This window comes from Panthera uncia (assembly GCF_023721935.1).
Source record: "Panthera uncia isolate 11264 chromosome B2 unlocalized genomic scaffold, Puncia_PCG_1.0 HiC_scaffold_24, whole genome shotgun sequence".
Classification (NCBI taxonomy): domain Eukaryota; kingdom Metazoa; phylum Chordata; class Mammalia; order Carnivora; family Felidae; genus Panthera; species Panthera uncia.
Genome location: NW_026057580.1, coordinates 49,210,648 through 49,224,931, shown reverse-complemented (window position 1 = coordinate 49,224,931; position 14,284 = coordinate 49,210,648). Strand labels below are relative to the sequence as shown.

Sequence of the window (14,284 nt, the reverse complement as noted above, 5' to 3'; positions counted from 1 at the left end):
TTTTTACTGAAAAATATAATAATTTCCAAAGAACTGTGATAGTGAAGTGCCAAGAAAGAAAATACACCTTGTTTATTTTTAATTTTTTTCCTTTTTCAACTTTTAGAACGCAGCAAAATATTCTTAGCTTGCTTTGTTTTCTTCTAGTTTTCTTAATAAATAAGATATTTCACTTCCATTGAATTTTGTTGACAAAATAAACAGCTAAAGGTGAATAATTCGTAATCAGTCTCAGTTGAATATAGATAAATAACGTTATTGTACAACTAAAAGACACTGCTAATGATGATATATTGGTAGCAGAGCAAGGGGAAATAAATATAAATAAGGACTTAACAAAAATGAACGAATCAGTGAATTCCAATAGGTAAATATATAATGTACAAAATCAGTCAGTGTTCATATAAATGATACATACTAAACACAATGAATTAAGGTTAGTTCTTTTTTATGGATAACTTAGGTTCAATGTTGAAATGTTAATGGCAGATATTTTTTAAAAATTGTGTTTTACAGTGGTATATTTTTAATTTTTAACCAGACAATACAGAAATTTTAACATGTAGTAAAAAAAAAAAAATAATACATAGAAGAAAGCCTCCCTCTCACATGTCCTCCCTTCTTGTTATCTATTATTGTTAGTTTTTAATTTAACTTTTCAATTTCAATTACACATATGTTAATACATAATAACATAAGGTAGCATGTTATTTTGCACTTTGCTTTTCAGAATTTGTTCCTCTGTATCTTTAAATGTATATTTTGTTAATGCTCTAATTTTAGCATCTGGGGACATACTGGGGTCAGCAACAAGATAGGGCTTATTTTTGACATCTCCCATCTCTTATGCTTGTGACAATTCAGAATTTTAGAAGGAAGTATTTGAAAGGATGCATTCTGTCCATTTAGAATGAAAAAAAAATTTATTTTCCTTTTGTTGAACTTCGGTGATAACTTTAGTGGCTCTTTCTGCTGGTAGACCGGTTCATTTTGTAAAAGCTGCAAACTGAAGTATTCTATAATGAGCACATATTTATACAAGCTGTTTCTTCTGCCTCAAACTGTTTTTTTCTTTCCTGTATTACTCCCATTCATCCTTTGAATGTCACATTAGGTGTTTTGCTTGTTTGGGAAAGCCAGTTCCAGCTAGGTGAGTGCGATTCTCCCCAGCTACCACAGAACTTTTGTTGATTCCAAAGCATTTCACACCATACTGTGATTTTTAGTTATTTTAAGAATTCATATTTTCCTAACTGGACTATAAGTACCATGAAAGCAAAGGCCACATTGATCTCCTTCACATTGATATTTTTAGTACCTATACCGTAGTAGGTTCTCAGAGGGTGAATATTAGGTGCTGTGTTTTGTATACATTCTGAATGTCTCACTCACTGTACTTTCTCTTGTTTGTGCTTACACTCCTTCTTTTTCCCTATAACTCTCTGCTTAAAAACAGTTTTTTAAATGTTTATTTATTAAAAAATATTTTTTTTAACGTGTATTTATTTTTGAGAGACAGAGAGAGACAGAGCATGAGCAGGGGAGGGGCAGAGAGAGGGAGACACAGAATCCAAAGCAGGCTTTAGGCTCTGAGCTGTGAGCACAGAGCCCGATGCGGGGCTTGAGCCCACAAACAGCGAGATCATGACCTGAGCCGAAGTTGGACACCCAACCTAGACACCAGGCGCCTCTCTTATTTTAGAGAGAGAGAGAGAGAGAGCGCGCGAGCGAGTGAGTGAGCCAGAGCATGAGTGGGGGTGGGGCAGAGAGGGAGACCGAGACACAGAATCCAAGGCAGGCTCCAGGCTCTGAGCTGTCAGCACAGAGCCTGACGCGGGGCTCGAACCCACGAGCTGTGAGATCATGACCTGAGCTGAAGTCGGTCGCTTAACCGATCGAGCCTCCCAGGCACCCCCCTATAACTCTTCTGTTTAAATTTCACTTCCTCTGGGAAGCTTCTCGATCGTTTTGATTATATGTTATATCTTCTATTTCCTGCCGTTACAGCTCTGAACTGCACATTTCATAAAACTCACAATCTGTTTTAATTGCTTATTTGTCTGAAAACCCACATTACCTTCATCTCTCTGGCCTCTAGCAGAGGTTGACACAGACCTTCTAGTTGATCAATAGATATTTGCTAGAAAAGAAAAAGAGTGAATGCATACTCTAGACCAGTGGTTCTCAGCTGGGGCCATTTCACTCACTAGATGACATATGACAGTGTCTGGAGACATTTTTCATTAGCACAACTGAAAGGGGGTGGTTGTTGGTGCTGGTATCAGTGAGCAGAGGCCAGGGATGTTGCTAAACCTTCTATGATGCACAGGACAGCACCCTGCCCCCGCCCCCACACCTCAAGCGAACACTTGGCTTGGACTACAGATGAAGATTTAGAGGTAACTTTTATTGTGGGTGTACTTGGAGCTTTAAAGGAGTGGATTATATGCTGTGAGTAACTGTAAAAAAGGGCAGAGAATAGATACTTGAAGAATGTATATTCAAAATTGATTCTGATGTTGAAATTTACCCCAAATGACTTTAATAGACAGTTTTTTAAAACCTCTGATAAATGTTTAATGTTAATGTTTCTCTGATGGTTTTTAATGAAGCAGAATAAGCCTATGTAGTAATATATATTGATTTTTTTTTCCATTCCCTGTCTACCATGCCCTGTTGTGTGATACCTCTATCTGTGTATGTGTTTTCTTTGCTATTCTTTGCTTTCTGTCATCTCTCTTTTAAGGAGTATGTGTGTGTGTGTTTCCATGTTCAGTAATGTAACATAAAATTATAAAATTATTTTTGTTATGAAGTTTTTGAGAGCTTCTTTGCTTCCTGAGATAATTGGGACTCTTGGAGTTGTTTTAAAGCCAGATTTATTAAATCACTGTTTTATAAAGAAATTGAGTTGTTCTCTTAAACTAGTTTTGACAGGAGGGCAAGATTACTCCGGTTGCCTTTTTTAACTAAATTATCTGCCGTCCATCTGAGAGCACTGTGTGTCATAGCAATTCTTCATACCAATGCTAGAAGCATAGAAAAGCATTTTAGTGATATTATGTAGTATAAAGTAGCAAAAAAGTGGTTAACTTAGTTGATGTATAAAAGTCACTAGGCTGCAGGTATTACTTGTATCTAGAATTTGATCATCTATCAGTAGACTGCTTTTATTTAGACTTGTGTCTACCAGAGAAAAGGAGAAACTTTGTGAGTCTGGTAGGTCTAAAAGCTAATGGAATTTTTTACCATATGACAATAATCTTAGGTATTAAGTGGGTATTAACCTGGAGTTGTGGAATGTATTAGCTCATTCCTTCATCTAATAAACTGGGTGCTTACTATATGTCATATTCATTGCTGAGTTTTAGAAATAATAAAGATGGATAAAGCACCTGCATTCTATGGAGGAACTTGACATAGCGGCACATTACATTACGGTGTATGAGGTGAGAGAGTGCAGACTGATGGAGGAGTGGAGATACTTTAGTGGGCCCAGAGAGAGGATCAGGGTGCCCTGGGAGATTTAGGCCCATGCTAAGGATAGGTCTAGATACTTGGCTTAGTAGGTTTTCACGGGTAGTATGAGCTAAATGGTTAGATGCTGAAGAAGTTTATTAGGTTCTCTGAGCTGTCTTTTCCCCACTATCCAGGCCACTTGCCAGTTGCTTTCTCCTCCTACTCATCCCCCTGCACAAAACTAGAGTAATTAGAAAACCACTGACTTAAAATTGGTTTCCTTTGGAACAGTTTTATAATCTCAACTCATGAGATCATTTAATCTACCCTTTTCAACCTTTCATCATTTGCTTTTGGACAAATGATACATTTTATTTTGTTAATGGTATGAAGATTTTTGCATTACTTCGATTTGGGAGTGTTTTGGACAAGTTGTAACCAGTCTGGTTGTCATTTTGTTTATCTGTAAAAAGAGGGAGTTTACTGCATGTTTTCAGGTCTGCTCATTTCTCTAGTATTCTTATTCAGGTCAATTAACTGGTCTTGATATTAATTGGCTATTTTAATTTAACCCACCTTTATCCCAGTTTCCTTATTGACTAAATTTTAAAATCACTGTAGTTCTCTGGAACTGCCCAGATACAGAAGCTAAAGCTGAAGTTTCAGAAGTCTTTGTATAACTGTATTTTTTTTTCAAAAATTGTTTCATTAGCCACAGGTTTACAACAATAGCAAGAAGAAATTAATTAGACTTGTGAATAAGAGAGCAGAAATAGTAATCTGAAAATATTTTTGGGTAATTTTTCCAATCTGAATAAACCAAGAAATTGTTTCAATTCTCTAATAATTTTACACTAAAATGACAAGTTCAGAAGCCTCATTGTGGTTGAGCTCACTGTCTTGTTAGTCTATCTTCTCCAACTAGTATGATAACTGGGCACATACTCTAAGTACTCTGTGTTGACTGAATGACTTTTCTCCCATATAGGGTATTTATATGTCTTGATTTTGTATAATGGATATTTGCTATTTGCTTCTCCATGAAACATGGACAAATAACCAAGTCACTAAGTCTGGAGTTGTTTTACTCCTGTATCCAGTAGCAGTACCAGATAGGACTTCTTCTGTTTTCCTTAAAACTAAATGCTAGAAAAACAATAAAAATAAAATTAATATAGTAAGGCCAGGGATCTTTCTTAGCTTCAGGGTGTGATCCTTGTGAAGAAGGCATTATGCCTCAGGTTTCAGTGTAGGGCCTTGATGGAATATGATAACATAACTGCTCACATTTTACTAGTGGGAATCATAGAGTAGCATAGGGCTACATAGTATTAGGTATCTCTAGTCTAGATACCATTTTTTAGGCAAACAATACTATTCCTGCATTTTTACAAGCAAGATAGATAAAGTCCCACTTTGAACTTTCTTAAAATCATGAAGTTAGTAGTTAGTAGAGGCAAAAAGGAAATAAATGTCTTCTCCTCTTTGCTGTTATTACTGTCAGCTTCCTTTACATTAGAGTTTCTCAACTTTGGTACCACTGACATTTTGGGCTGGATAGTTCTTTGTTGTGGGCAGCTGCCCTGCAGGTTTTAGGTTTAGAAACATCTCTGGTCTCTTCCCACTAGATGGCAGCAGCACTCCCTACCCCTCCTTAGTGTGACAACCAAAAATGCAGGCATTGCCAAATATGGAGGTGCGGAAAGTGGGGGAGAATCACCCCTAGCTGAGAACTGCAGCTTTATCCAACTAATATATCACTTATGCCTCCATTTCATTTTATCCCTGTTTTAGAGACTTCTGTTTGGCATATGGCCATCCTCTACCTCTACGCCAGGTTCTGTTCTCATTTGATAAATACTTTCCCAAACATCTTTTACTCTGTTTCTGAATTTGTATCCATTACATTTTTTCTTTAAGAGGATGATAGATATCTTGGGTTATATAGGTGATTGCATTCAGACATAATCTACCCCCAAGTTTGTACTTCACAGCTTACCTGCTAAAACCAGATTTATTTCTATAGAACTAAATATGTATTGGTTAAATATAAGTTCAATAATTATTTAAATCTAGATACATGCTGGTGAATTTAATGACATTAAAATGCATTACTCCCTAATTAAACACTGAAAATTGTAGCTTGAAAAAAAGTTTTTGTATCCATGTTTATAGTTCAGCAAGATTCTGTATTTTAAGTTGGGTAACTCATAAATATTTAATTTTAAAAGACTAAGTCCCTGTATTATATAATATCTTTGCCCTTATCATTTTGGGGATCATGAAAAAAGGATTTTTTGGTAGTGATTGATGCACCCAATCTTTCACAAATATTGCTAATCTAAGTCATTTCATAATCTAAATTATTCTATTTAAAAAGTAAACCTAAATATACTGAGACTAATATTTTGTAATGAATTTAAAAGTTTAGCACAATAAAATGCAAATTTTTATTAAGTATTTGTTGAGCATTGTACTAGGTGTTTTGTAGGCACAGAATTAGATACTATTTTGGCTGGAGTAGAATTTACATTCTAATAAGTATTTAAATACATTTTATTCATGGAATCTATGTCATTGTAGAATTTACATTCAGTAATTGAGAACTACCATATTTTTCTAAAATTTATTAATATGAATTTCATTAATTTTCATAAAGGTGCTTTGAATTCCCAATAATATCAAGTCTAGTATTTCAAATGAATATAAATGGTTTGGTGTGCAAGGAGATGAGGAATGACTTAAGTTTATGAATTATTGCTGTGTAAAAACAGAATTAGTACATGCTGTTTTCTCATTAGATTCAAGTTTGGCTCTTGATTTCCGGAGAGAAGAATGTGAAGGATATTTAATATTTATTATACAAATAACATTATATATTCAGATTCTTTTTAGAATTGGTCATTAGCTACCTGTTGTGAAATATTTTAAAACTGTACACAATTAACCTTTCCTGCATTTAATAACTTAGATTGGTATTGGTTTCTAAGTAGTCTCATACTCATGCTCATAAATAGAGAACAGAAGTAAATGATGGTTTGTCTGACATTCTCTTGGCTGAGGTCGTGAATGGGGTTGAGATGGATGCTGACTTTCCTTTCTTCCCTTGCTCTTTTTTTACCCCTCACTACCACAGTGAACCACTCTCACTAAAAGGTCGATGACATATCTGTCAGGTATGCTTTATTAGAAAAAAAGACTAAATTTTATCAGAGTCTTCTCATTAATGGGTTGACAACTGGAAAATTCTGCAGTTTTGGCATTTTTAAAAAATTATATTCAATAAGTCTAAAGAGATTTATTTGTGATCATTCTGAAAGATGTATGTTACCTAAGTGAATCTCTCAGGGCAAATAAATGGATGAAACTTCCACTGAAATATTATATATTTGATTTTATATTCATTCATGTTTAAACATAAGACTTGGGGGAAATAGCATATATTTTTAAATTTGCTACAGATAAAATATCTTTAATATCAGCTCCAGTGGTTTGTCTTTGTTAGTACAACGTAAGTTTTACTAAATTTGATGTTGTATGGACTTCGGTTTGAAGTTTTTTTTTTTTTTTAACGTTTATTCATTTTTGAGAGAGAGAGAGAGAGAGAGACAGAGCATGAGTGGGGGAGGGCAGAGAGAGAGGGAGACACAGAATATGAAGCAGACTCCAGTCTCTGAGCTGTCAGCACAGAGCCCGATGTAGAGCTCGAACCCATGAACCATGAGATCATGACCTGAGCTGAAGTCGAATGCTTAACCAACTTAGCCACCCAGGTGCCCCTGGACTTCTGTTTGAAATAACTAATCCTGTGACTAGGGTTTTTGCAGTTTTTCTCAAATTTTTAAAACTGTGTTAGAATGCAGTTTGACTTTTATATTTAAGAAAAATATTTGTAATGAGAGCACTTAGCAATTTTTCCATCCCAATGAATATCTTTCTCATAATATGGCTCCACTCCCTGTAGACATACTTGCCTCTCCTTCAGTAGATCCTAATATTTTTCTACTCCTGTGTTTTACTTGTATTTACTTCATGCTATAAGTCTGCATAAATGAATATTACCCATTTGTCAAGGCTTACAATGATCATTCCTTTATAATCAGTTCTTAATTCACTTAACTAAAATATTTTCTTACTGTGTTGCCAGAATACATTTAAAACACTTATTTTTCCTGTAATCTCGTTAACTGCATGGACAGTGTTCTACAACTATTTCTACTATTTCCAAAACTTTTACATCACCCCAAACAGAAATTCTGTAACCATTAAGTGAGAGCTCACCTTTCCCCACCCCAGCTCTTGGTACCTCTAATCTACATTCTGTTGCCATGAATTTGCCTATTCTGGATATTTCCTATAAGTGGAGTTATACAACTTTTATACTTTTGTGTCTGGCTTATTTCACTTGTAATGGTGTTTTCGAGGTTCATTCTTTTTGTAGCATGCATTAGAATTCCATTCCTTTTTATGGCTGAATAATATTCCATCGAGTATACATACCGTATTTTGTTTATCCATTCTTATAGTGACGGAACATAGGTTTTCATCTTTTGACTACTGTGAATAATGCTACACTGAACATTCACATATAAGTATCTGTTTGAGTCCCTGTTTTCAGTTTTTTGGGGCTGTATTTTCAGTTTTTTGTTTGTTTTTGTTTGTTTGTTTTTTGGCTGCGTACCTAATAGTGGGGTTGTTGAATCATAGGGTAAATGTGTGTTTAGCTTTTTGGGGAACTACCAAACTGTTATCTTTAGTGGCTGCATCATTTTATCTTCCTTATAGTAATGTATGTGGGTTCTAATTTCTCTTTATCCTCCCTAACACTAGTTATTTCCCCTGGTGATAGTCACCCTAGTAGGTATCTCATTGTGGTTTTGCTTTGCATTTCTTTCATGGGTAATGATAGTAAGCATCTCCTTATGGGCTTATTGGACATTTTATATGTTCTGGGTAGAAATGTCTATTCAAATTCTTTGCCAGTATTAAATTGGGTTGTCTTTGGTTATTAAGTTGTAGGAATTCTTTATATATTTTAGATATTAAATCTTTATTAGGTATATGATTTGCATATTTTCCCCATTTTGTAAGTTGTCTTTTTACTTTCTTGATAATGTCTTAGGATGCACAGAAGTTTTGTAATTTGAAGTCCAGTTTACCTATTTTTTCTTTTATTGCTTGTGCTTTTGGTATTATACCTAAGAATCCAAGATTATGAAAATTTATCCCTATGCTTTTGTTTAAGAGTTGTATGGTTTTAGTTGTTATATTTAGGTCCTTGGTCCAGTTTTACTTAGTTTTTATATGGTGGGACAAAGCAGTCCAATTTCATTATATTACATGTGGAAATCTAGCTATCCCAGCATCATTTGTTGTATGAGAATATTGTTGAAGAGAATATTCTCTCCCCATTGAACAGACTTTGCATTCTTCTTAAAAAAATCAGCTGGCTATTGATGTATAGGTTTATTTCTGTACTCTCAATTCTTTTCTGTTGGGTCTGTATGTCTACTTTTATGCCAGTATCTCTGTTTACAAGTAGCCTTGTACCAAGCTTTGAAGCTGGGATGTTTGAATCCTCCAACTTTGTTTGTTCTCTTTTCAAGATTATTTTGGCTTTTCTGGGTCTCTTGTAATTCCTTACGAATTTGAGACACAAAAGGCTGTTGGGATTTTGAAAGGGATTGCATTAAATCTGTAGATTGCTTTGGTAGTATTGACATCTTAACAATAGTAAGCCTTCCTACATTGGTATTCTGAGGCCAATTCCAGTGTGTATGTGGGGGTTCCCCACATCGATAAGCAATTCTAGGACACCAGCTGGGTGTACAACAGTTCAGCTCAAATTTGACACCTGGAGGTAGTGTCAAATTCCACAGATTGAGGGCTGTGTCCTACAACACTGCTGCCTCCTCAACCCACCTTCAGATGCCAGTTGCAAGCCCAGGTTATCACCTGTACTTCTGACCAGCTGGCTATAAATCAGAGGTTCCCATGACCCCCCCTCAGGTTTGATTAATTTGCTGGATGGAATCAGTGCATAGACAAGGACTGGGGAAGGGGCACAGGGTTTTCATGCCATTTCCAGGCTTGCCACTCTTACTGAGTCTTCACATGGTCACCAGTCTGGAAGCTCTCCAAACCGTCTTTTTTTAGTTTTCTTTCTTTCTTTTTTTTTTTTTTTTAATTTTTTTTTTCAACGTTTTTTATTTATTTTTGGGACAGAGAGAGACAGAGCATGAACGGGGGAGGGGCAGAGAGAGAGGGAGACACAGAATCGGAAACAGGCTCCAGGCTCCGAGCCATCAGCCCAGAGCCTGACGTGGGGCTCGAACTCACGGACCGCGAGATCGTGACCTGGCTGAAGTCGGACGCTTAACCGACTGCGCCACCCAGGCGCCCCATCTTTTTTTAGTTTTCTTAAGGAAGCCTCATTAGATAGGACCAACTGATTAAATCAGTGGCCATTGGTGGTTGAATCTTACCTCTAGCCCTTCTTTCCTCCTCAGAAGTTGGGGGAGTGGCACTGAAAATTCCTACCCCCTAATCACTTGGTTGGCTGCTCTGGCAACCAGCTTTCAATGTTAAGTGCTTTCCAAAATCTACTTCAATTGACAGGACAAAAGACCTCTATTGCTCGCCTTGTTTAGGGAGTTCCAAGGGTTTTAGGAGTTTTGCACTAGAAATGGGACAAAGACCAAATGTTTATTTCTTATTGTAGATCACAATATCACACTCTCTATGAATACGGAATGTTTTCCCATTTTTTAGTTCTTTAACTTTTTCAGTAATGGTTTGGTTTTCAGTATACGATCATTCACTTCCTTGGTTAAATTTATTCCTATGTATTTTGTTCTTTTAGATGTTACTGTAAATGGAATTGCTTTCCTTTTCTGATTGTTTGTTATAGAAACACATCTGATTTTTTGTATTGATAATCCCACCAAAATATTAAATTATTAGGAATGAATTTAACAAAAATTGTGTTATGATTTATATACTGAAAATCAGAAAACATTGCTGAAAAAAATTTTGGAAGACCTAAATAAACAGATTTGCAATGTTCATGAATTGGAAGTTTCAGTGTTGTTCAAATGTCCTATCTCCCCATATTGACCTTTTGATTCAGTGCAATATTAGTTAAAATCCCAATAGACTTATTTTTCATAGGAATTGACAAGCTGATTTTAAAATTTATGTGGAAAAAATTTTTTAATGTTTATTTGTTTTTGAGCGAGAGACAGGGTGTGAGTGGGGGAAGGGCAGAGAAAGAGGGAGACACAGAATCCGAAGCAGGCTCCAGGCTCTGAGCTGTCAGCACAGAGCCTGATGCAGGGCTCAAACCCACAAACTGCAACATCATGACCTGAGCCAAAGTCGGACACTTAACTGAGCCACCCAGGTGCCCCAAATTTATGTGGAAATATAAGTAAAACATTAGCTAAGAGAGTTTGGAAAAAGATCAAAGTTTAAGGACTTACACAACTAGATTTCAAAATTATTATAAAGTCACAGTAGTTGAGACAGTGTGCTGTTAGTGGGAGGAAAGTCATATTATTCAGTGTAACAGATTAGTGAGAATAGACATATATCTGTAGCTGTAAGTGGTTAATTTTTGACAAGGGTGCCAAGGCAACTCAGGGAAGAAAGATAATCTTTTCAACAAATGGCCCTGTATTGATTTGACGTCCATATGCCAATGAACCTAGTCCCTTACTTCATACTATATAAATAAATTAACCTCAGATGGGTCTTATACTCCCAAATAACAGCTAAAATGATAAAATTTTCTAAGAAAATTGTAGCAATCTTAGGATGTGCAAAGATTCCTTAAAGAGGGCACAAAAGGCAGCACAAATTATGAAATTTTTAAGTTGATTGAATCCATGCGTTAAAATTCACTGGTTAACTTTATTCATTGTAAATTATGCCACAGTAAAGCTGAACAAGAGAAAAACAGTTTTTTTTTTTTTTAAACTATCAAACTTCCTATCCGTTTTTAGAAGGATTGGAGAGAATAACAGGTTTCATTCTTTTTATGGACTTTCACAAATAAGGGTCTGCATACTTTGGCAGGAAAAGGAGAAAGGTTGTTACTAAGAAGGTCAGTAACTAGCTTCGCTCATCAGTTAAGATAAAACTTATATTTAGAAAAGAAGTAGTGGTTTTGCTTAATAAGAAGTAATTGAAAGGGATTAAGAGTCACAAACTTCCAATTATAAAATAAATAAGTAATGAGGATGAAATGTACAGCATAGGGAACATAGGCAATAATATTATAATAACTTTGTGTGGCAACGGATGATGAGTACACTTACTGTGGTGAGTAGTGTGTAATGTGTAGAATTGTCAGACTTCTATGTTGTACACCTGCAATTAATATAACATTGTATATCAGCTGTATTGCAGTTTAAGAAAATACAAAGCATACTATAAAAAGTAGTTGATATGTTTATTTTTTAGCTTGTTATTAATCACTGTCATTTAATTCACTTTAGAAATATAAACCTGGTCGATGTGATGATATTTTGAAATGGAAGCCTCCTAGTTTGAATTCTGTGGATTTTCGCCTAAAGATAACAAGAATGGGAGGAGAAGGGTAAGTATGCACTTCCCACCATTTTTACATGAAATAATACTGTTTGTATAAGGTTTCACTGTTTACTGGATATGTTACATATATGTTACCCTCCCTCTGTAAAAGTGAAATACTTTATTTTACAATGTATGTATAATACCTCTACATCTGATTTTCAGCTATTAGAGCTAGTAATGTTTTGTAGCATCCTTTAAACTTTACTAATTTTGGTCTTTAAAAGTACAGATATTTCTCATATAAAAAATGAACTTTGTTAAATTGTAAAAGTGAAAATAGATTTCACTTAAGTAATCCTGTCAGGTGAATTATAAAAGTAAGATACGATCATTGTTATTATAACTAAATGTTTTGAGGTAAGCCCTTTTTACTTTGAAAGAAACTACTTCATGCTTGCGTTTACATAGCAAACATTTATCCATAGTTTATTAGGGTCAGGTTTTAATTGTTGATTTTCATTAAGATTTTTCATAATGTTCATTAGGTGTTTTTTTCATTTACTGGTTAATCTTCCTTATATGACTTTATTGGTTGCTATTTTAGAATTCCTTGTTTCATTTCACCTTGTTCCACAAATTTTTATGATGTTAAATAAATATATAACAATAAAGTAAGTAATGTTTGATCAAGGAAATCGTAAAGTAAATAACAGTGACAAAAGGATGAAAAGGTTACCAGTACATGTTATGGAATCCTTTTTGCTTGCCAAAGGTAAACTACAGATTTGTTTTTTGTAGCTAATGGAACAAAGGATCAGTTATATGAATCCAGACTCCAGAAGATAAAGTTTCTTAAGAGACTGGGCATTTTTATTTATTTATTATTATTAATTTATTTATTTTAAAGAAATGTGGTTAGTCCCACCTTTCTTTCTTTCTTTTTCTTTCTTTCTTTCTTTCTTTCTTTCTTTCTTTCTTTCTTTCTTTCCTTATTCATTTATTTGAAAATATAATTTATTGTCAAATTGGCTAACATTCAGTGTGTAAAGTGTGCTCTTGGTATTATTTTTTTAAATGTTTATTTATTTTTGAGAGAGAGAGAGAGAGAGAGAGAGAGAGCGAGCAGGGGAGGGGCAGAGAGAGGGAGACACAGAGTCCAAAGCAGGCTCCAGGCTCTGAGCTGTCAGCACAGAGCCTGACGCAGGTCTCAAACTCACAAACTGTGAGATTATGACCTGAGCTGAAGTCGGACACTTAACTGACTGAGCCACCCAGGTGCCACAAGACTGTGCATTTTTAGATGAAGGATAGTGTGCAGTGTGGTGAATCCTAAGTAAAAAAAGGGAGGGTGATAAATTATATGAGTGTCAATTTTCATAAAATAAGGGTATTTAATATTTTACATCCTTAAATAAGAGTTTGTGACTTAGTATATAGTATAGTTTAGTTAGAACAATTATCTGGGGCCCCAAATACTGTTTCTTGGAAGTATTTCACTCTGTATTGGTCTGAGTTTATCCAAGGACAGATGGGTTTTTAACTATTTATAGGATGGTATGGAATATATGTATTTATAGGACTATATATAGGACTGTATGGAATATATATATAATCAAAGAGTAGATAAAAGAAATAACATGGCAACCCAGAATATCTGTACACCAGATTCTTTGTGAGAAAGGATAACTTTGAGTTTACTTCTTATCAGTACTTACCTAAACATTATTTCTCTTATTTAATCCTTGGGAAACAATGTTAATATCAATACCAATTAATGTTAATCATTAACATTTTGTTTTTGTTGTTAATCAACATTATAAAAATGCTTTATATTAATATGCTATTAATTATTAATATTGATAATTAAATCTTATCAATCAATTTTTTGAAATTGCCTCAAACTATATGTATAAAATCTTTGGATAAGTATTGATAAGTATTAAATTCAAGATCATTCTTCCTGACAAAGTATCTGGTGTACAGATATTCTGAGTTGCCAGTAAATTCTGGAACCTGTATGTTGATAGTCCTGCAAGCCGAGTGTAGGCCTGATATGTTTTTCGGAAATGCCTTTTGGAAGACTGCTTCACTTCTAGCAGTGGAAGCTGAGGGATTAATTCTGATGGGCTGCCTGCATCTTTTTTTTCCCATAAAAGACATAGATGAATATGGTTCTTGTGAAATATGAGTCCAAAGGTAAAATAAAAAATTTTAAATTGCTTTATTACTTAATTTTCTATTTTGTCTAATACTGTATTTATAATACAGAGTTAAGGAATATAAACCCTTG

General features: G+C 34.7%; 1 protein-coding gene across 1 annotated transcript in view; it reads left to right on the top strand.

The window, feature by feature from the left end:
* Window positions 1–14,284, top strand: part of RNGTT (RNA guanylyltransferase and 5'-phosphatase) — a 305,912-nt gene that overhangs the window by 162,146 nt on the left and 129,482 nt on the right. The window contains exon 13 of the mRNA XM_049652908.1: window positions 11,958–12,058. Within this exon, the coding sequence (XP_049508865.1) occupies window positions 11,958–12,058 (101 nt within the window). The remainder of the gene's footprint in view (window positions 1–11,957; window positions 12,059–14,284) is intronic.